The 21,864-nt window shown below is 48.0% G+C and overlaps 2 protein-coding genes across 3 annotated transcripts in view; both read left to right on the top strand.

Annotated features, from left to right (window-relative positions):
• Pnkd (PNKD metallo-beta-lactamase domain containing) overlaps positions 1 to 3,213 on the top strand; it is a 74,719-nt gene extending 71,506 nt beyond the window's left edge. For both annotated transcript variants that reach the window (XM_034497876.2, XM_034497877.2), the window contains 2 exons: positions 918 to 1,033; positions 1,282 to 3,213. In XM_034497876.2, the coding sequence (XP_034353767.1) occupies positions 918 to 1,033; positions 1,282 to 1,455 (290 nt within the window). In that variant the 3' untranslated portion in view covers positions 1,456 to 3,213. The remainder of the gene's footprint in view (positions 1 to 917; positions 1,034 to 1,281) is intronic.
• An 8,564-nt stretch (positions 3,214 to 11,777) lies between these two features.
• On the top strand, positions 11,778 to 19,898 carry Catip (ciliogenesis associated TTC17 interacting protein). Its single transcript, XM_034498619.2, has 10 exons — positions 11,778 to 11,855; positions 12,037 to 12,168; positions 12,466 to 12,663; positions 12,926 to 12,981; positions 14,129 to 14,215; positions 14,374 to 14,541; positions 17,296 to 17,420; positions 18,474 to 18,550; positions 18,775 to 18,863; positions 19,023 to 19,898. The coding sequence occupies exons 1-10, from the start codon at positions 11,831 to 11,833 to the stop codon at positions 19,635 to 19,637; spliced, it is 1,572 nt and encodes a 523-aa protein (XP_034354510.1). The 5' UTR covers positions 11,778 to 11,830; the 3' UTR covers positions 19,638 to 19,898.
• Positions 19,899 to 21,864: the final 1,966 nt, after the last annotated feature.

Genomic DNA, 21,864 nt, shown 5'->3' with positions numbered 1-21,864 from the left:
AATAATGATTGGCCTGAATTTGATACAGAGTATTCACAGACATCTTATTTAATCCACAGAACACACATTCATTTGTGTAACAGATAATACATGCAGCTGTCTCTCAGTAGGTTCTGTTCTTTTTTTTTTTTTTTTAAGTAGGATACAGGATATGTGTATTCCTGAATTCTCTTCAATAGCTTCACTATTTTTTTTTTTTAACAATTTATTTATTTATTAGAGGAATACACTGTAGCTGTCTTCAGACACACCAGAAGAGGGCATCAGATCTCATTACAGATGGTTGTGAGCCACCATGTGGTTGCTGGGATTTGAACTCAGGGCCTCTGGAAGTGCAGTTAGTGCTCTTAACCACTGAGCCACCTCTGCAGCCTCCACTAGGTTCTGTTCTATGCATCAGGAAAACCACAGTGATACATGGGCTTCACACACACACACACACACACACACATACACACACACACAGAGAGACTCACACACTCCAACACACACAAACACTGCACACCAAATCTCCCCAAACCTCCCCTCTCCTAACCATCCAACTTCTTTTTTCTTTCTTTTAATTTTTTTTTTTTCTGACTTGTTACTGTTTTCTCCATTTGCTAAATGACATAACTGTGGCTTAGGCAGGTGCCAGGTCATAAGTGAGCTGGGCACAGTAAAGGGGCTAACCATGGCCTGCCAGCTTCAAAGATAGTGATTTTCTCCATGAGCCCTAACCATTGCCCAAACTGGTTCTTCACCCCGTCCCCCACCCCCAAGCAACAATGTCCATGGTTGGAAACCACCTTTGGTGTTTTTCCGAGAGCCCTGTCCTCCCCTCTGACGGTTGGACAGCTGTGGGCGTGGGCCTTGGAGTAGGAAGGATGTATGATGTCACCACTCCTCTCTCTCTCTCTCCCCGTGCTTTTGGCTAGGACATGAATATGCTGAAGAGAACCTGGGCTTTGCAGGCGTGGTGGAGCCCGAGAACTTGGCTCGTGAGAGGAAGATGCAGTGGGTACAGAGGCAACGGATGGAACGCAAGAGCACAGTGAGGCCTGGGGAATGAGTGGGCGGGGTGGACGGGTTGGGATGGGATGGGATGGGATTGGGTGAGGTAGGGTGGGCTGAGAAACCTGGCCCTCATCCAGCCAGTGTGGTCACTGCCCAGCCTGGGCCAGCATGCACTTTCCAGAGCTCTGGCCTCTGACCCCCGGAGTTTAGGAGCTAGGGCAGATATCCCTGTATTGGTGCCTTTCCAGCTTTGATCCACCCATTCCTGTGCCTCTTGCTCTGCAGTGCCCATCCACCCTGGGAGAGGAGCGCGCCTACAACCCATTCCTAAGAACCCATTGCCTGGCACTACAGGAGGCTCTGGGGCCAGGGCCAGGCCCCACCAGTGATGATGGCTGCTCCCGGGCTCAGCTCCTAGAGGAGCTGCGCCGGCTGAAGGACCTGCATAAGAACAAGTGAATAACCCTAGCCTGCCCGTCTAGGCTCCCCGCAGGGAGGCCACCCACCGCCCACACCTCACCATCTTCATTACTAATACCATCACCACCATTGGTGCCCTAGGCAGCACTAATCCTCCAGACTGGCCAGGGAGGGCAGAGCCCAGGCAGTGGGACCTAGAGGAGGAAGCCATGGGAGGCTCAGACCCACACAGCACAGACGGTGTTTAGGGTAAGAGGAAGGAAGCACCTGGAACATCTCTAGACTTTGCTACCTTGGAGGGTCTACCTCCCTTCTCCCACTCGTGGACCAATAGCCAGATGATGAAGGCTGCTGTTGGCTCCTGCTCAGAGGCCACACTACCCACTAGAGCCCTAGAACCCAGGAGAACAGAGTCCTGACCTGGCTAGTCTGTCTTCCACCTTCCCCCATGCAGGGTTGTTGAAGAAGCTCACCCGCTAAAATGATCTAAAGTGTGGTGCCTGAGAAAGTGGTCCTCAACAGAGGCAGCCAAACTCTGGGTGACTGAGACTCTAAGCTCCACCCTACCCACCTTGCTAAAGACATTGCCAGGCAGAGTCATTCCTAAGAATACCCAGGGGCTGGAAGCCTGGCTCTGGCCAATCCCTGCCTCAGTGGATGCCCTGATGGCCAGAGACAAAGGTTCCTGATTGCCAAGGAATCTTCTGCTTCAGGTCAGGGAGTCACAGGATGCTGGGATACAGAGCCACACAACATGCACATCTGTTCTGGGTCTGCCACTGGCCTCTGCCACTGGCCTCTGCCCCTGGCCTGGGTCATAAGGGCCTGCCTTCCCAGGGGAGAGTGAACTGTGGTCTGCCTCAGAGATCTGCTTCTCTTTTCTGCCCTTGTTCTTAGGAATCCCTGCCTGCCTGCTGTCTCACTTAACCTCTCTTGCTTTATCCTCAACCCCTTTCCTCTCTGAGTCATTAAAGGCTGACCGTTCTTCCAGCCCTCGTACTCATCTGGCTCTTCGCAGTTTGCCAAAAACCTTCATTCCCATGTCATTTCCCACTGGGTCCCAGGGCCCCTTGCTGGCAGTGTGCAGAAAGCAGAGGTCTGGGAACAGGAAGCTCCAGTGAGTGGCAGCTTCCAGGACCTCAGGCCAGGGTATACCTGACTGCTCATGCCCCCTCCAGATCTGCTTGTCCTCTGGTCTCAGATCAAGGGCCCTTTGTGACCACAGGAGTACTGTGGTCATTTAGCAGACACACCTTGGGTTAGTCAGGAGCCACATCTTTCTGTCAGAGCCTTCCACAGGGCTGTACAGTGCCCTTTGTTGTTCCTCTGAGATGCCCCTGCCTCAGTTTCCCCTCTCATCTGGCTTCGGCTGCCCTCTCCAGACCCAGCCTTTGGAATTCACTCTAGCAATACCACTGGACTAGTTAGCCTTCCCGGCTCCCAAGACACTTGCAGTTTCATGCCTTTGTGCCTTTCGCTCATGCTGTTTCTTCAGCTGGAATGCCTTCCTGCTCTTCCCGCCTCTGCCTGGCAAACATCTATTAGCCTCTCCCAGGCCCCTCCCCCAGGCAGGCACCCTTCACCCCTCTCTTCCAGGCTACCTCTGCACCTTGTAAATGCTTCTCTCGTGGCACCTATCACACACACCGTATTTTACTTGTTTACATGTTTGTCTCCCCTCCTAGACTGTGAATCCTTAAGGGCATGGACTGTATCTTATGCATCTCTGTATTTCTGCGCCTAGCACGGTGCCTGGCACACAGTAGGCGCTCAATAAATGTTGAATGAATGATTTAACCAAGGTCTGAGCTCTCAATGGCTTATCTATGCTGCCCCGTGGGTAACAGCAGCAGAGAATCTGCTCAGTTTCCTGGGACTCCATTCTGGGTACTTCATGGGAAGAGCTCTGGACAGCCTATCAGGAAAGGCCCTGGGTTCAATCCCCAAGAGCACCAGAACAACCCAGAAAAAAAAATGCCCTCCACGTATTTCTTCTATAGCCCATGTGCTTTGGATTCAGTGCAGTGTGGGTTCCTCGGGTCTTTCCCTCAGCCTGAAACACAGGACACCACTAGCCACAGCCCAGCAATGAAGAGCACTCTGGGAACACAGCCTCTGCTCCAGCTTGTCTCTTTTGTTTTGTTCTCTGGTTTTTTTGTTTTGGGGTTTTTTTGTTTGGTTGGTTTGGTTTTGGTTTTGGTTTTTTTATTGGGAGGGGTGGTTTGGGTTTATTTTTTTGAGATAGGGTTTCTCTGTGTAGCCCTGACTGTCCTGGAACTTGTTCTGTAGACCAGGCTGGAGTCAAATCTTGAGATCGTCCTGCCTCTGCCTCCCATACCATCTCCTGCATTTTTCTTTTCTTTTTTTTTTTTTTTTTCCTTTTTGCTGTAGCTGATCTTAATGCCTCTGTAAAAACAAGCTGGATCCTGTTCTGTTCTTGTTTGTGTTTCATTGCATCTATCTTTTTGTCAATCCTTGGTTTTGGTGAGTGAGACTGTTTTCTAGTTCATGAAGGTGATTGAAGATATTTCTTAAGAGAGCAAGAAGTGAAGTGACCCCTGGCCATGGCAGTATTTCTTCAAGTGGCTGTGTGTGGGTGTACGGTGAAGACACGATGGCATAGTGTAACACCAGGCCAGGCAAGAATGGTTTTCCCGTCTTGAGATCAGTCTCCCTCTTGGACATGGGGGTTGGCCACAGTGAAGAGTCTGGCTCACTGCTGTCCTAGTGGATGGGTCCAAGGCCCTGAACCACACAGGTCACTTAGGGCATGCTAGTGCCTGTACTTGATAGTTGACATGTGCATAGCCTTGGGGCTCCTCCCACATGACTATCCATTTTGAATGACAGGTGAGCCGGGCGATGATGGCGCACACCTTTAAGCCCAGCACTTGGGAGGCAGAGGCAGGTGGATTTCTGAGTTCGAGGCCAGCCTGGTCTACAGAGTGAGCTCCAGGACAGCCAGGGCTACACAGAGAAACCCTGTCTCAAAAAACAAAACAAAACAAAAAAAAGAATGACAGGTGAGCACATACATCTGTAGTTAGTGCTTCTCAATCATATCGTGAGAGGCTTTGCTCATAGGAAGGGGGATGCTATCAGCCTTAGACACCGGGGGGTCAGTCCCAGCTCTGTCCTGCTTGGCGATATCTTGGGCAAGTCACTTCCTTGCCTTATTTTTATGAGAGGCTATAAGAGGCACAGCATCTCCATGGCTTGGGTAGGCAACCTAAAATTGGGATTTTCCAAGTCACAGGCATGGGCAGAGCCAGAAGTTCAGAGTGTCTTGGCTAGGGCAGATGCAGGAAGATTGCAGGTTTGAGACCAGACTGGACCACACCCCAAAAGCCTGTCTCATAGCAACAGCAGAAACAGTGTGGCACCATGCACCAGTAATCCCAGACTGAGGCAGGAGGGCAGGAGTCCAGGGCCAGCCTGGGCTAAACGGTGAATTGAAAGCTCACTTGGGCTACATGGAGGTATGTATGGATTAGTCTGTCTTAACAAACAAACAGCAACAAGAATACCAAAAGATTTTTTTCAACACATGCACACACACACACACACACACACACACACACACCCATCTAGCTGTGCTTTCTTTTGTGTTAGCTTCTCCCCTGTCAGGCTTTCTCCTTGCAGGACAATGTAGATGTTTGCCAGAAATTTCAGCCTGTCAGGCTACCAGTTCATCAAGCCTAGAAGAATCCCTTTACTTCTAGGAATGTAATTCTGTTGGACCACCTTGGGTCCTATGACCCTACCAGGATGGGCTCTACCCATCCTAACATTAAATTCTATCACATTGAACTGAAAGGTGACCTGACATGAGAAACAATGCCCAGGAGCCTAAAGCATAAGTCAGCCTCCACCAGCTCCCACTGTAGGCCGTGGAGAAACACTGGATGGGAAAGGCATAGGGAGCCACTTGGAAAAAGGTTGAATCAAATTTCTGGGACTATGCTTTTAGGGGGGAAATAGAGGTGAACACATGGACTGACCTCAAAGATGTTTGAAGAATACACAGTCTCAAAAGTAACAGCATAATGGATCTTTTCATTCATTCCTTTTCCTGGATTGCAGAATTGAATGTGGAAGTCATGTGTATGTCAGTGTGTGTGTGTGTGTGTGTGTGTGTGTGTGTGTGTGTGTGTGTCTATGTGAGTGTGTGAATGGAGGAATGGAGGGCCGGAGCCATCTTGATTTCTAAAGCCCTGCTCACATAGCAAAACCATGGAAACCGGGTAGAAGGCCTGGCATGGCAGAGCACTGGAGAAGAGGCAGGTGGAGGATATCAGTGGCCAACCTGGACTACATAATGAATTCCAGGCCAGCCACAGGCACATAGGAAAGCCCTGTCTTAAAAAAAAGAAAGAGAAGCCAGGCAGTGGTGGCGCATGCCTTTAATCCCAGCACTTGGGAGGCAGAGGCTGGCGGATTTCTGAGTTCGAGGCCAGCCTGGTCTATAGAGTGAGTTCCAGGATAGCCAGGGCTACACAGAGAAACCCTGTCTCGAAAAAACCAGAGAGAGAGAGAGAGAGAGAGAGAGAGAGAGATCAGGCATGGTGGTGCATGCCTTTAAGTACAACACTCCAGAGGCAGAGGCAGGTGGATCTCTGAGTTCAAGGTCAGCCTGCTACAGGCTGTGTTTCAGGACAGCCAAAGCTACACAGAGAAACCATGTCTTGAAAAAAAAAATTAAAGGAAAAAAGAAAGGAAGGAAGGAAGAAAGGACATTTTTATGTCTAAGCCATAAGCTGTTGCCATGTCAAGAAATTAGCAGGTTTTCTGTCCTGTTTGATTTTCTCAAATTTTTTGAGATCTTCAGGGGGTCTTTTCCTGTCATATCTGATCCATATCACTCTGGAAGAGGCCCAAAGCCTTTTCTCCTTTCCTGTCAACACAAATGCAGAGCTTTTCTCCCCAAATAGGATGTCCTTGGTCCAGTAACTGGAAGTCATAAAAATATAGCTTGACCTCTCTCCCAGAGGAATTTTAATATAACCACCAAACTCATAACCATACACATTTTTTTTTTTTTTTTTGGTTTTTCGAGATAGGGTTTCTCTGTATAGCCTTGGCTGTCCTGGAATTCACTCTGTAGACCAGGCTGGCCTTGAACTCAGAAATCCACCCGCCTCTGCCTCCCAAGTGCTGGGCTTAAAGGCAAGTGCCACCACTGCCCAGCAACCATACACATTTTGATAATTAAAACAATTCAAAGCAGAGGCAGGCAGATTTCTAAGTTTGAGGCCAGCCTGGTCTACAGAGTAAGTTCCAGGACAGCAAGGCAGGCTTACACAGAAAAACCCTGTCTCAAAAACACACACACACACACACACACACACAAAGCAATTAAAGCAATGTAAACAAATATTTGAACAAATATTTGAAGCACTTTGAAACAGTGCTTCTTTACCATCTCCTGAATTTTGACCTATAATTTAAGAATTGAAAGCCTTGATATTCTACATCTCTGTATTTAATTAAATTTCCTTCTACTTATTGTATAACCTATTTCCAGGCTCTATTCCTGTCATGCTAGTCTAGGCAATCCCAGAAATCCCATGTGGACCTATTTGAGAATTTACCCTGGCAAGACTTTTAAATTTCTTTAAAGTATATTTAAGAACATTTAAACAATTACCATTATACACTCTTCTATCCTTAAAACCAATTAAATCAAATTTCTAAATGTTTATTCTCTGATTGTGTGCTGGCTGGGGACAGGCAGCTTTTATTGTCTGTTTCCCGTTGCCTCCCTCCTAGCACCAGGTTAGGGCACCAGCCAGCCTCTTTGCACAGCAGGAGTTCCCAGCATCTCTGAGCTGAGGCTCTCCCTGGCAGCTGCTAGTTTCTAGTTTCCTGTGTGGAAACCTCTGACTCAGCTCCACTTAATGAGAAACCAGTTCTCCCCCTCCTAGACTTAAATCATTTGCATGTGTGTATTCTATCCCAGAATACCTAAATTATTTTTAATAGTGGTTTCTTGCCTAACACGTAGCACATAATCCCAGCACTTAGGGGGCAGAGGCAGAGGTATCTCTATGATTTTGAGGCCAGACTTGTCTACACAGCAAGTTCCAAGCTAGACAAAACTATATATTGAGTCTGTGTCTCAAACAAACAAACAAACAAACAAACAAGCAAAACAAAGAACATCAAAGAACAAGGTCTCTGGAGCCCCAGGTAGGTTGGAGTCCACATTTCCCATTTATGGGCAGGTGGCTTAACTTTTCTGAACCTGGGTTTGTCATTTGTCAATGGGGATGATAGTGGTACCAAGACAAGAAGCTTGCTGTGAGCCCTGAATACTTTAATACTGTGGAGCACAGCACAGGTGTTTTCTCTAGGTCGGTGGACACTGCTCAGTAGGTGCCTACCCCATCGACCAGAGCCTGTTTGTCCCACTTGACACCCCCAACTTGCACCCAGCTTGTCATCTTGTTCCAGTATATTCACACTGCCTCAGGGAGGGCCTCACAATAATGGGAAATGCAAACTGAAAAATAAGAAACAAACAAAAACCCAAAACCAAACAAGCTAGAGAGGTGGTTCAATGTTGAGAAGCACCAGCTGCTCTTGCAGAGGCTTCAGTTCAGTGTCCAGCACCCACATGGCTCACAGCCACCTGGAAGTCCAGTTCCAGAAGATTCAGTGCCCTCTTCTGGTTTCCACAGGTACAAACAAGGCATGCATAGTGTACAGATATAGATGCAAGCAAAACACCCATATGCAAAATAACAATAAAATAAGTAAACCTTAAAATGCTTTTAAAACACTGGGATTACAGGCATGTGCAACCATGCCCTGGCGGGCCTTTATTTATTTGTTTTTTTATACATGGTGGGGATCATGCTAGGGGCTTGTGGCTTGTAGACAAGTCTGTACAACTGAGCCATATCCACAGCTGCTACGTTTTCTTTTCATTTTATTCTAAGAACCAAAATATTTAGGAGCTGGATGTGTAGCTCGAGTACAGAACTTGCCTAACATACATGAATCCCACAATATCTCATGAGCCAAGCATGGTGGTCCACACTTCTAGTCCCAGCATTCAGGAGATAGAGTCGGGAGGATCAGAAATTCCTTATGATCCACAACTACATAAAGCATTCTGGTCCAACCTAAGACACATGATACAATGTCTTTAAAAAGAAGTGTATTGGTACATGCCTGTAATCCCAGCACTCAGCAGACCCAAAAGGAAGATATTTTTTTCTAACATTATATAAATTTATACTATGAAAGCAGTAGGATTTGCTTTTTATTTTTTTTAGTTTTTAATTTAAAACTTTTTTTTTTTTTTAAGGAGTAGTCTCAAACGATAGCCCTGGCTGGTCCTGGTAGTCCCTGTGTTGACCAGGCTGGCTTCTTGAATACTGGGCCTAAAGATGAATACCACCATGCCTAGCTAAAAATCTAATCTTAAAAATGGCTAGTGTCAGGGCTGGAGAAATGGCTTAGTGGTTAAGAGTACTGGCTGCTCTTCCAGAGTACCCAAGTTCAATTCCCAGCACCCACATGGCAACTCACAACTATCTGTAACTCCAGTTCCAGGGGATCTGACACTCTCACACAGACATGCAGACAGAACACCAATGCATATAAAAATAAATAAATCTTGAAAAGAAATGGTTAGTGTCTGTCAGGGCCACATAGAGAAACCTTGTCTTGAAGAAAACAAAATGACCAGCAAAGTGGCTCCTTTGGTAAGGACACCTGCCACCAAGCCTGACAACCCAGGACTCACATAGAGAGACTTGACTCCCAGAAGCCCTCTGAGCTCCAGATCCATGCAGTGTCATGCACCCCCTCCTCTACACAAGCAAATTACAGCAAATGTAATAAATTAGAAAATGTAATATGGAGGGGCATCACCCTGACTGAGATGAGAATGGCTTGGAATAACCCGTCAGTGTCTAAGGCTAGCTCATGTCAAGAATTTTTTCTGAGGTCCTGGCTATCATATTGAACTGTTTGTATTGGATATAACATCACCTCAACATTCCACGTGAACACACAGCAAATGTATGAGTCCTGCAGCCACTCTTTCTCCGAGTCTATATTTAATCACTTCAGGTGCTGTTACCCCAGAAGTTCCCATTCACGGCACCGCCTATCACCCATTCACCCACCACCTATTGCTTCCTTGTTGCTCAACTCTTTTTCTTTTTTTTTTTTTTTTTAAGATTTTATTTTATTATTTATATGAGTACAGTGTCTGTCACTGTCTTTAGACACACCAGAAGAGGGCATCAGATTCCATTATAGATGGTTGTGAGCCACCATGTGGTTGCTGGGAATTGAACTCGGGACCTCTGGAAGAGCAGTCAGTGCTCTTAACCACTGAGCCATCTCTCCAGCCTTCTTTCTTTCTTTCTTTCTTTCTTTCTTTCTTTCTTTCTTTCTTTCTTCTTCTTCTCCTTCTCCTTCTCCTTCTCCTTCTCCTTCTCCTCCTCCTCCTCCTCCTCCTCCTCCTCCTCCTCCTCCTCCTCCTCCTCCTCCTCTCCCTCTTCCTCCTCCTCCTCCTCTTCCTCCTCTTCCTCCTTTTTTAAGACAGGTCCTCTGGCCCCCAGTGGTGGTGCATGCCTTTAATCACAGTACTTGGGAGGCAGAGGCAGGTGGATTTCTGAGTTCAAGGCCAGCCTGGTCTACAGAGTGAGTTCCAGGGCAGCCAGGGCTACACAGAGACCCTGTCCTTTTTTCTTTCTTTTTCTTTCTTTCTTTTTTTTTTTTTTTTTTTTTTTTTTTTGGTTTGGTTTTCGGAGACAGGGTTTCTCTGTGTAGCCCTAGCTGTCCTGGAACTCACTCTGTAGACCAGGCTGGCCTCGAACTCAGAAATCCACCTGTCTCTGCCTCCCAAGTGCTGGGATTAAAGGCATGCCTTTAATCTCAGCATCCAGGAGGCTGAGGCAGATCTCTGTAAACTGAAGGCCAGCCTGGTCTACAGAGTGAGTTTCAGGACACCTAGAGAGCTACATAGAGAAACATTGTCTCCAAAAAAAAAATTTTTTTTTAAATATATGTCAGGGGCTGAGATGCAGCTTAGTTTGTAGAGTTTGTGCTTAGCTTGCATGGTGCCCTAGGCTTGATATCCCAGCACCTCATAGACTGGAAATGGTGGCACACGCCTGCCTGTAGTCGTAGGACTCAGGAGAAAGAGACAGGAAGATCAGAAACTTAGTCATTCTCCATTTCATTAGGTTTGAAGCCAGCCTGGACTATGTAAGACCCTGTCTCAAAACAACAAAACAAAACAAAGAAAGTACTACAGGCCAGGCTAGCCTGACAAATGATATAATGTCCACTAAAAGTGTATCTGGCTGAGGACAGGCATGGTTTAACCATTTGCTATAAGGCTGGGCAGTGGTGGCATACATTCAAGACCAGCCTGGTCTACAGAGTGAGTTGCAAGACAGCCAGGGCTACACAGAGAAGCCCTGTCTTGAAAAACCAAAAAGAAAAAAGAGTTTGCTATGTCTCTCAGTGCAATCGTCATTATGCCTACATGTATGAATGTCCTTCTGCCTCTGAAGGATTATATACCAGTGACCTCGATGATGACAGTCATCCAGTAGGATGACAAGGCATCCAAGTTCAGCTAGAGTCCTCTGCAGAGCACAGGCTGTTGTGCCTCCAGATCTCCTGGCTGGCTAAAAGTTGCAGCTTGCAGAAAAGAAGATGACCGGCCTTGGTGAACCCCGAAACTAGAAATAGTTTCTACTGAATGTGCATGGTTTTCTCACCAGAATAAAGGCAATGAATGAACGGGAGGCTGAGCCATCGGAAGTCAGAGACTAACCATACTGGGAGTATAACCCACAAAGACAGTTGTCCAACCTTGAAGTGGACTCTGTGTGTGAGCCTAGGTCTGGCTTTAAACTCCTGGTCTTCCAGCCTAGGAGTCGTGAGTGCCAGGATTATAGGCACAAGTCACTACTCCTGGCTTAACCCACTACTTCTTTGAATAATAATAATAAATATTTATTTTATATATTTGGGTGTTTTGTTGGATGTATGTGTGTATACCATATATGTCTCTGGTATCCTCAGAGTCCAGAAGTAGGTGTTGGATCCTACAGAACTGGAGACAGTTGTGAGCCATCTTGTGGGTGCTGGGATTCAAACTCAGCTCCTCTGGAAAAGCAGCCAGTGCTTTCAACAGGTGAACCACCTCTCCAGACCCCTTAGTTCATTAAATTCCCAAGGAAGTTGTAATAACCTGCTTTCCCCCAGCCTCTTAAGAATGTCAAAGGCTCCCTCTGCTGGACAACCTCTCAAGCTTGGGCTGAGCCCCAGAGCCTGACAAATCTAGGTTCAGTAAAGTGGGTTGGTTGCCCTTTAAGAGGCAGTACCTAGCTTCTGGTTGCCATGGAGACCACTAGCCACAGACTGACTAGCCTCAATAGCAATGTCTTCCAAAGTTTCCCCCACAGGTGGGGAATGGGCTACTGGTCTGTGGGTAGAGGGAGAAAGTATTTTTTGTCTCTTACACACCCATCAAAGTGCGGTCTTCATAAATTTAACTTTTGGGAATGGCGATTGGAACCGAGTGTCCCTGCCTACTCTTCCCTTCTCCCCAGGGTCTGACATATTAGCTTTTCTTTCCTCTTGTAGGCTCCAAAGTCAAGGACCACCACCACTCAGGCCCGCAGCAGCAGCCTCAGCAGCAGCAGCAGCAGCAGCAGCAGCAGGAGCAGCCGTTCCCAGAAGCCAATGCTGAAGCCATCAGCTTCCTCAACTCCTTCCGTGAGCCAGAGGGTGTGGTGGGCGTGGGGAGGAGAGGTACAAGGCTGGGGACAAAGGAAGAGAGGAGGCCTAGTAGGCCTCTCTCGCCACCTGATCCTCTTGAGATTCAGAAAAGATCTGATACCTATTTGCTAATGTACATGGAGGGACAAGCCCACGGGGAGATCTTCACCAGTTGGCACCCAGTGATGACAAGGAGTGGCAGGGCTGGCTAGGAAAGGGAGACATGGCAAGGGGCCAGTGGGTGGTGTGGGGTCTAGAAGCTGGGCCTGGAAAGAGCTTCTCTGCACCACACAGGGCTGGAGGATATGCTTCTGTTCTTCCCGGAGACTCTGGCTATCCTCTCAGACACAGGGGAACCTCAGGGAGAGTTGACCATTGAGGTGCAGAAGGGAAAGTACAGAGACGAACTGGGTATCCTGACCCACTGCCTCCTGGTACACGCCTCTAGCCGCGGCTTCCTAGACAAATCACTGTGTGGAAGCTCCCTCCTAGGTAAAGTTCCAGCTGCTGGCTTGTCCCTCACGTCTTCCCTCCATGGTCCCCACTCCAATCCATAGGTCCTTACTCAGGACCTATCCCTGGGAGGGGTAAAGCTTGGGGGAGGGGGAGAGGAGGTGGTTCCCAGCCACATACCCAGGACAAGAACAGTGTTGACCACCTTGTCATTTTCCCATGGCCACATTGCACCAGCCTGGGCCAGCCCCTTTCCTAGGGTCCATCCTGTGACATCAGCACTTGCCTCCCTGTACCTCAGGTTACCTAAACAAGAATCTGGAGTTAATGGAGCAACACAGTCAGGAGTTCATCAAGGTATTTACTCCCAGCCTCCCCCAGCCTCGCCCTGCTCCGGGGTAAGAAGAACATGGGCCCTGTGAGGGTGGGAGGGGCCCCAGTAGAATATCACACGCCCGTATACCACCAGCCTGAACCTCCACAGTTTGATAACCAGTCACCTCCAGCACTGCTGCTGCTGTTTTCTGGATGTATAAACTGAGCCCAGCCCACTGAGGCCTCCTCCAGCCTAAAAGCCTGGTCTACTTCCCAGGGCCACACGACCTACCCTTTTCCAGAGCCTGTCACTGTTTAGCCTCCAGATCTTCTGGCTCTATCCCCTTCACCCAGTCCTTTCAGTAACTTCCTCTGTGGGGCCGTGACCTATCTAAACATGGGAGATGACTTGGGCCTAACAGCCTTCTCAGAGAATCCGTTCCCAGCTTCCAGCCTGTGTTCCTTTCCGAGGTATAGAGCTGTCCATCTTTCCTGTTACATACTATGGGCCACTTTCTGACCTCCACCATAAACGGAAGACGCCCTTTCCTCCCTCCCCTCCCCTTCCTTCCTTTTTTGAGGAAGTCTCAGAGCTAGACTGGCCTCAAACTTAGTATGTACTTGAGGGTGATTCTGAACCCCCAATTTCTCTCCCAAGTGCTAGACCACCACACCAGGCTACCAGGCTTCTGGTTCATCTTTCTGTCTGTCTGCCTGCCTGCCTGTCTTATTTTTATCTTTTTTATTTATCGAGACAGGGACTTTTGTCTTATTTTGTTTATAAAAAGTAGGACTGACTACATTTGCCTATAATCCCAATGCTTAGGAGGCTGAGGCAGGAGAATTGATTTTTGTTTGTTTGCTTTGGTTTTTTCGAGACAGGGTTTCTCTGTGTAGCCCTGGCTGTCCTGGAACTCATTCTGTAGACCAGGCTGTCCTCAAACTCAGAAATCCGCCTGCCTCTGTCTCCCAAGTGCTGGGATTAAAGGCGTGCGCCACCACAGGCAGGCTGAGGCAGGAGAATTGTTGCAAGCACAAGTCTATCCTGGGCTACATAGGGAGTACCAGGCCATTCTGAACTTTTGTCTCAGAAAAAAAAAAAAACTACAGACAACAGCATCGAAGAAAGGCCGGGAGCTAGCCTCTCAAGGGTGAGCACGTGATTCTTTCCCTGTACTCTGTTCTTCAGTTTCCCATCCTCCCCATGGAAAGGAAGATGAGTGTCCTGAAGAGGGATGACCAGTTTGTTGTGACCAGAAGTGTCAAGGAGGGTGAGGTAAGAGGGAAAGCCAAGTGGGAACCCCTCCCGCATCCTCAGAACCACAGCAGGGACAAGCTGTGTAAGGCCAGGTAACTAAGACACCCAACACCCTGCTCCAACACCTCCTGCCTCTTCTAAACTCCAAGTCTCTGACTCAGATCTGCCCCAAACAGGAAACGAAGACTGCAGTCTCTGCTTTCCCCTGTAAATCACTCAAGGGCTTTGTCTCCAGTGCCGCCAATGTGGTGCTGCTCAGAGTGATGGCCTGGCAGCAGTCAGTGCCCAGCGGGGCTCGCTTCCTAGCCTTGGACTCGGAGGGCAAGCTCTGCAATTGCACCTATGTGAGTACTGTCTCTGGGCAAAGGAATCGGCCTGGGGAAAACTAAAGGGCTATGAAGGCCACTGAGGTGGGAAAGACAGATGTGTTGTGGGAAAGCGGCAACCAAGGCGGGATGGGTAGAAGTCCTGAGGGTGGGATGAGGCACACTGGGGGGGCAACAGCAGTTAGACGAACTTGATAGGAGGACTGTGCTTGTGGATGGAGCACCCGAGATTAGCAGGGAATGGAAGGGTGGGAAGCAGCCTTCTTTGCACAAAGGTCAGTACACAAGAAAATATCATGGAAGCCTGCTTTCTGACCACATGCCTTCTAAGACTAGAGAGATGCTCAGTGGTGCAAGACGAGGCTCTGACTTTGATCCCCTGGCTCATGTGAGGGCTGCACATGTATAATCCCTGAGCTGTGGACGTAAAGACAGCCTGGATGCACCAGGCAGCCTCAGGATCCAGGAAGAGAGCCTGTCCCAAAGCCAAAGTGAGGGCAGAGGGATGTCTCAGTGGTTCTGAGCACTTACTGGTTTTGCAGAAGACCCAGGATCAGCTCACAGCACCCACATGGCAGCTTACAACCTTCTGTAACCCAAGTTCCAAGAGATCTACATACATATGTGTGTGTGTGTATATATATATATATATACATATATATCTCACATATATGTGTACATGTAGGTAAAACATTCATATACATAAAAAATAAAAATTTCAAATAAAATAAAATAGATAGCTCCTGAGGAACTCACACACATGCACATGCAGGCCAAACACCCACACACATGTGCATCTACGAACACATATACACCTGCATGAGTGCAGACCCCCCCCCCCCCCCACACACACACACAAAATACATCATCTAAAGCCAGGCCTGGTGTCATGTGCTTGTAACTCTAGTGCTTGGGAAGTGAAAACAGAAGGACCAGAAGTTCAAAGTCATTGTTAGCTACCTATTTAGTTCAAGTCTAGCCTGAGCTACATTAGATCCTGTCTTTTTTTTTTTTTTAATTTATTTTTATGGGATATTATATTTACATTTCAGATTTTATCCCCTAACCCCCCACCCCCAATTAGATCCTGTCTTAACCAAAAATAGCAACAAGAACTGTTGGGGTCCACACTAGCCCCACGTTGGGGCAGCCAAAAAACGTCACAGCCCAGGCAAAATGTTGAGGCCCAGGCCGACCCACGTTTGGGCGGCCACTGTATCCCGACCCAAGCTGCCTCTCCGGTCCGAGGGTCGGGGTTCAGCAAGAGCGAGGGTGAGGGCAGACTCGAAGAATGGAGACCAGACAGGGTGTGATTCAATCCCGTTTATTCTTTAGTCTCTCTTCCTCTAAGTGTCTCCTTCTCTGTCTCCTCTGTCTGCTGCGTCTGATTCTGTCTGGAGCCAAGTGTCTTCTACCTAATGTCTGATGTGTCTGATTCTCTGATCTCAGTCTGATTCTGATCTGTTCTGTCTCTGCCTTTTATATGTCTCACTTCTAAGCCACGCCTTTTGGTCACACCTTTAATCATGCCCTTAGGTCTTGTCTCTAACTCTAAGTCATACTCTTAAGTTACACACCTTTAATCTCACGCACCTTTAATCTCATGCACCTTTAATCTCAAGGTATCTAAACCAAGATTATCGGAGTGTGCTCAGCTTGTAGGCTATTGTAATCCAAGTCTCATGTCAGGGTATATGGCTCAAGATGGCTGCAAAGCTGATAGCCACTTTCTGCTAAAAGTTGGCCCTCAACAAAGAACAAGAACAAACAATCATTTACCATCCAGGGCTTTGGAGGTGAGGCGAGTGTTCACCACTGAGCTGCACTTTAGTCCGAAGATAAAGCTTTTTGTTCGTTTCCTTTTTTAAAGAAAGAATTTATTATTTTTAAATACTCTTTTAAAATTTTATTTATTTTTATTTTATGTGCATTGGTGTTTTGCCTGCACGCATGTCTGTGTGAAGGTGTTGGGTCCCCTGGAACTGGAGCTAGAGACAAGTGTGAACTGCCACGTGGATGCTGGGAATTGAACTCAGGTCCTCTGGAAGAGCAGCCTGTACTCTTAACAGCTGAGCCATCTCTCCAGCCTCTGCTGCCCCTCTTTTTTCCAACGAAGTGATTTGTTTTGTTTTTGTTGTGGCCCAAACTGGTCTTAGACCCTCCTTCTCTAACAAGGTAGCCCTTGTCTGTCCTGGAACTCACTCTGAAGGCCAGGCTGGCCCTCAAACTCACAGAGAACTGGGATTAAAGGTGTGTGCTACCAGCTCTCCTGGTCATGGTAGGGTCTCAACTTAACTTCCCAAATGCTAGCATTGCAATTACATGTGTGCACCTCCACGCTTGGCTGACACCCCTGACTTTCTGTGTATATGCGTGTAGTATGTGCACGCACACACACTCAGGCAGATGTATACACATTTTGTGCTGGTGGAGGACAGAGGTCAACCTCAGGTGTTTTAAAGCTCTGTCCACCTGGTTTTTGAGACAGGGCCTTTCTCATTGTACAGCACCTTGATCCCCACCCTGAGCCTCCTGTAACAAAGTGTGCAGCTATCAGCAGTCCTCCACTGAGGTGGCTTGAGAAGGGGGTGGCAGGGGCTGACTGTGAGAAGTCCCAAACGTATCCTGTGGCACGTAAGGAACTGAATAGCTAAGTTTTGGTTACCAGTGGTGCGCAGGAATGAAGACCTGAGGAGAAGGAAAGGGCTTGAGGAGATGGGGACACCGTGGTGGGCAACCACCTCACCATGGTCTCCGCTTTGGTTGCCCTAGAAATCCCTGGGTTTCCAGACAATCCAAGTGGGCAACCAGCAGGCTGAGATGTTCATCGTGGAGCAAACCATACACTCGGAAGAGGGCATCCCCTTCTCCTGCCAGTTCTATCTGCTCTCTGATGGGTAAGCCATTTGTGGGGAGGGCCAAGGTGACTGTGTCGTGTAATGTATGGGAGCGCTGAACGTGAGGAGAAGATGTTCACGGGGTGGGATAGGTCACAGGAGTTACTATTATCCCCAGGATGCTGCCAGGAAAAGTTGTCAGTGAAATCTGAATGTACCTTTGCTTTGCCCATCTCATTCGCTTAAAAAAAAAAAAAAAAAAAAAAAAAAGGCCTCAAATTCACAGTTCCTCTGCCTTAGTACCTTAGGTTCTGGGATCACAGATGTGATTTGGGCAAGGCATGATGCTTGCTGTTACCGGGGACAGGACCCAAGAACTACAAAGATAAAGAGAGAAAGCAGGGTAAACATAGGCCCCCAGGCAGCTCTCATGGGGACACCATAGTGTCTTACAAACATAGTTGCCATGACAGAATACCACAAGATGAGGCAGCATCAGGGACTCACACCTGTCTTTCCAGTACTTAGGAAGCTGACACAGGAGGATGGCTCCAGGTCTGAGGGTCATCTACAGTGGTAAAATATTCCCTCAGAAAGGTGCATACAAGTCAAAGGATGGCACAGCTGGAAAGGTAGTGAAGGAGCTTGCTGCCAAATCTGATGACCTGAGTTCAATTCCTGGAACCCACTTGGCAGAAGGAGAGAGTTAACTCCTCTGTTGTCCTCTGACCTCCACACAAGCGTGTGAATGGTGTGTGTCTGTGTGTACATGCACACAGGATAAATTAATGTTGAAGAAAAAAAAATCACTGGGTGTTTTAAACAAGTGGCCAGCAGGGTTGGTTTCTGGGGAGCTCACTGGCATCTTCAGGGCCCTGGCTCTTTTCAGTGTGCCAGTGGGGAAACAGCTCTGTAGACAGCTTTCTCTGTTTTCTCTTCCTATTCTGAGGATGCCAATCCTTTCCGATTGGAGTCCCCACCGTTATACATGTCAATTGACCTTAGTCATTTCCCAGAAGGCTTTCTTTACACTTGGGGGCAGCAGTGGGAGGCGAGGCTCCTTGTGCTAAGTACCATTCAGCCTCTCTCCCCAACCTCTGTCCTGCCCTGCAGGCACCTGGCTAAGAGAGTTCAGGTGGGCTCTCCAGGATGTTGTATCATCACCAAGATGCCCCTCATAAGGGAGGAGGGTAAGTGGCTCAGGGCAGGATGGAGCAGTGAAGGGATGGGTGAAGCATGGCCTCTGGTTTGGTTTGGAAAGGAACCCTAGAGGGTGGGACAGGATTCTTGAATCCAGGCCCTGACTCAAAAGGACCTCTAATACTAGTCCTTCTCAGCAACTCTGCCCGTACTTGAGAGTTCCTTCCCGTTTGCCGAGGGATGGGTAAGCAGTTCCCTTGCTCACTCTGCTCAGATGTGATTGAGTCTCCGCCCACGTTTGATCAGAAGCCCCTGGTGTGGGAGGAAGACCTGGAGCTTTACTCGAAATTCCTGGACCGGAAGGTGAGAAGTGGCTGCGGCCTGGGGGTCCATCTGCTGTCCTACTGTGGACCGGGAGTGCCGAAATGCACGAATCGGGGAGATGATTGGGGGGTGGAGGGGGGGATGTCCCAGGCGCTCCTGTGCTCAGCTCCGGTGCTGGACCGCCCTGTGCCCGGCCAGGAGCAGCTCCGCCTCAGCCACACCAGCTATCTGCGGCAGCACCCCGAGGCCCAAGCGCTGATCTCCGACTTCCTGCTGTTCCTGCTGCTCCGCCGGCCGGAGGACGTGGTCACCTTCGCAGCCGAGCACTTCGGGCCCTTTGCAGCGCTGCGTTCGCCTATCCCAGCCCTGCGATCCTCACACCAGCCCAGCCCTTTCCGCACTCTGGAGTACGAGGAGGAGGAGGAGGAGGAAGAGGAGGAGGAAGAGGAGGAAGAAGAGGAGGGAGAGGGATACATAGAAGAGGAAGAGGAGATAGAAGAGGATGATGACTACTTGTACATCGACGGGGAGGAAGACATCAAGGATGACTTCTACTATGAGAGTTACTATGACAACTACGAAGATGTTGAAAATTACGATGATGAAGACACTTACTATGATAATGACCATGTTGACGATAATGACGATGTTGACAATTACGATGATGATGACGACGACGATGATGATGTCGATGACAATGACGATGATGTCGACGAAGTCAAAGTCAAAGTTGACAGCGTCAATGTCGACAATGACGACGATGATGTCAACAATGACAATGTCGATGTTGACAATGACAACAACAACAACTAGGGTTTGGATCTCGAAAAGGACTAGGTGGATGGCTGGAAGCGGGAGACTGGGACTGGCTGGGGCTGCGGGCTCAGTGGGATATAAGCAGGGTCCTTCTGGGGTGATATTCTGCCAGCGGGGACAGTATTTGGCCAACTCTTCTTGCAAAAAATGGGAAGCTTTAATTTCACTTACCCAGCAAGTTTCATCTTTTCTTCCTAGAGTCTATTTTCACAGTTATGGCCATTTCAGAGAAAATAAAATTAAGTCCTGTGGCCAGATGTGTTGGCTCAACATCTGTAATCCCAGCCCTCAGGGCCCTGAGCCAGGGGAACTGCTGTGAGTTCAAGGCCAGCCAAGGGTACACAGCAAGATCCTCTCTCAAAAATTAAATTAAAAATTAAGAAGAGAAGGGAAGAAAAGAGGAGGAAACTACTAGGCCCATGCCACCCATAATCCCACACTCAGGAAACACAGGTGAGTTCATGGTCATCTTTGGTTCCCTTTGGTGAACTTGAATCCTGCCTGGACCACAATAAAATCCTGCACGTGGGAGAGCAGGATTTGAACCTGGAGTTGGACATGAGAAGCCTGCAGGAGCTCCATGAATCTAAACATAATCACTACCACCTAGAAATGAACACATAGAAAGTGCAGGAGGCATATGAGGAGGGACATGGGACACCCCTACCCCTCTCAGCTTCTTTGTGCTTCAGGTCCTCCTTGACCCATTCTAACACACACACACACACACACACACACACACACACACACACACACACACGACTCCCAGACTGTGCAAAGGGACCCTCAGCCACCCAATGAGAAGGAAAGACAAGCAGGGATCACCACCACCTCCAGGTGGCTCGATCACCAGCAGTTCTGGCCAGTGGCTTGTCTGCCTGACCCTGGCTGTGTGTGGGCTGAGTGAGTGTTAGGGAAGGGCCTCTGAGGGAGTTGGTAGTTGGGGTGCAGACACCCGTGCCTCCATTAATGTCTCTGGCTGTCAGCCCTGCTGCTTTGAAATGAGAGACTCCAGAGAAATGCCCAGGTGTAATGGAGAGTTCCAGTCTTGGCTACAGAGCTGAGGAATGTAAGGGAGGATAGTGTCTGTCTCCCAGAAATCACTTCAGAAGGCTTCAGACAGGGCTGCCACTTGAGCCTTGCAAAATGTTTTATGTCATGTTCCCCCTCCTTAAAAACAAAAAAACAACAACAAAAAATCATTCACAAGCTGGGCAGTGGTGGCACACACCTTTAATCCCCACTCTCGGTTGGCAGAGGCAGGTGGGTCTCTGAGTTGGAGGCCAGGCTAGTCAACAGAGCAGGTTCCAGGACAACAAGGGCTACACAGAGAGACCTTGTCTCAGAAAAAAAAAAAAAAAAAAAGGGAAATAAAACCACAACCAACAAAATTATTTTAGTTTCTCTGTCCCATGATCTCACACACACTCTACCAAAGGCTTCACCCCAGCCCCTGCCAAGCATTCTAAAATAAATCTTTATAATTCCAATGGATTAGCAAAATGGAATCATACCAGTAATACATGCTTGTTAGTTGGTAATTGAGTACTTAATTTTATATATATATATATATATATATATATATATATATATATATATACACACATATATATATATACACACATACACACACGCACATATATGTGTGTGCATGTATACATTCAAGTGGAGCTGAAGTCGCCCTAGGTTCATTGTATTTTGAAACACTATTTTATGTGTTAGAGTTGGCTTTCTGGGGCTGGGGAAAAAATGGCTCACCATATAAAAGTGCTAGCTGTGCAAGTCTGAGGACACCAGTTCCATCAGTGGAACCCACATAAAAGCTGAATGTCTCTCAGTATGGTGACACATGCCTTAAATCCCAGTACTCAAAGGCAGAGGCAGGTGGATCTCTGAGTTCAAGGCCAGCTTCATGGCTACATGGTGAGTTCCAGAGCAGTCAGGGATACACAGTGAGTTCCCATCTCAAAAACAAATGACAGAAGCCAGATGCAGTGGTTTGAAGCTCTGATCCCTGCACCTGCATGGCAAGACTGGGAACAGAGACAGGAGAAACACTCTGACACTTTGGGGCTGTCTAGCCTAGAGTATATACTATCTGTAGCAGTAGAAATGAGAGAGGCCCTGCCTCAACAAGGTAAAAGATAGAACTTTTTCTAATACCATCACAGCCCTCTGTCTTCATGTGTCTGTATGTGGATACAGTATGTTGGTAGGAATTTAA

The sequence above is a fragment of the Arvicanthis niloticus genome, chromosome 3, assembly GCF_011762505.2.
Source record: "Arvicanthis niloticus isolate mArvNil1 chromosome 3, mArvNil1.pat.X, whole genome shotgun sequence".
Taxonomy (NCBI): domain Eukaryota; kingdom Metazoa; phylum Chordata; class Mammalia; order Rodentia; family Muridae; genus Arvicanthis; species Arvicanthis niloticus.
This window is presented reverse-complemented; position numbering and strand designations above follow the sequence as displayed.

What these genes read in the sequence shown, in the direction of transcription:
- Catip (XM_034498619.2), top strand. Translation starts at nt 11,831, where the DNA reads ATGTCTTCCAAAGTTTCCCCCACAG. An exon ending in CAGCTTCCTCAACTCCTTCC is followed by an intron (nt 12,169 to 12,465) that starts GTGAGCCAGAGG and finishes TGCACCACACAG; the next exon opens with GGCTGGAGGATATGCTTCTG. An exon ending in CGAAATTCCTGGACCGGAAG is followed by an intron (nt 18,864 to 19,022) that starts GTGAGAAGTGGC and finishes GTGCCCGGCCAG; the next exon opens with GAGCAGCTCCGCCTCAGCCA.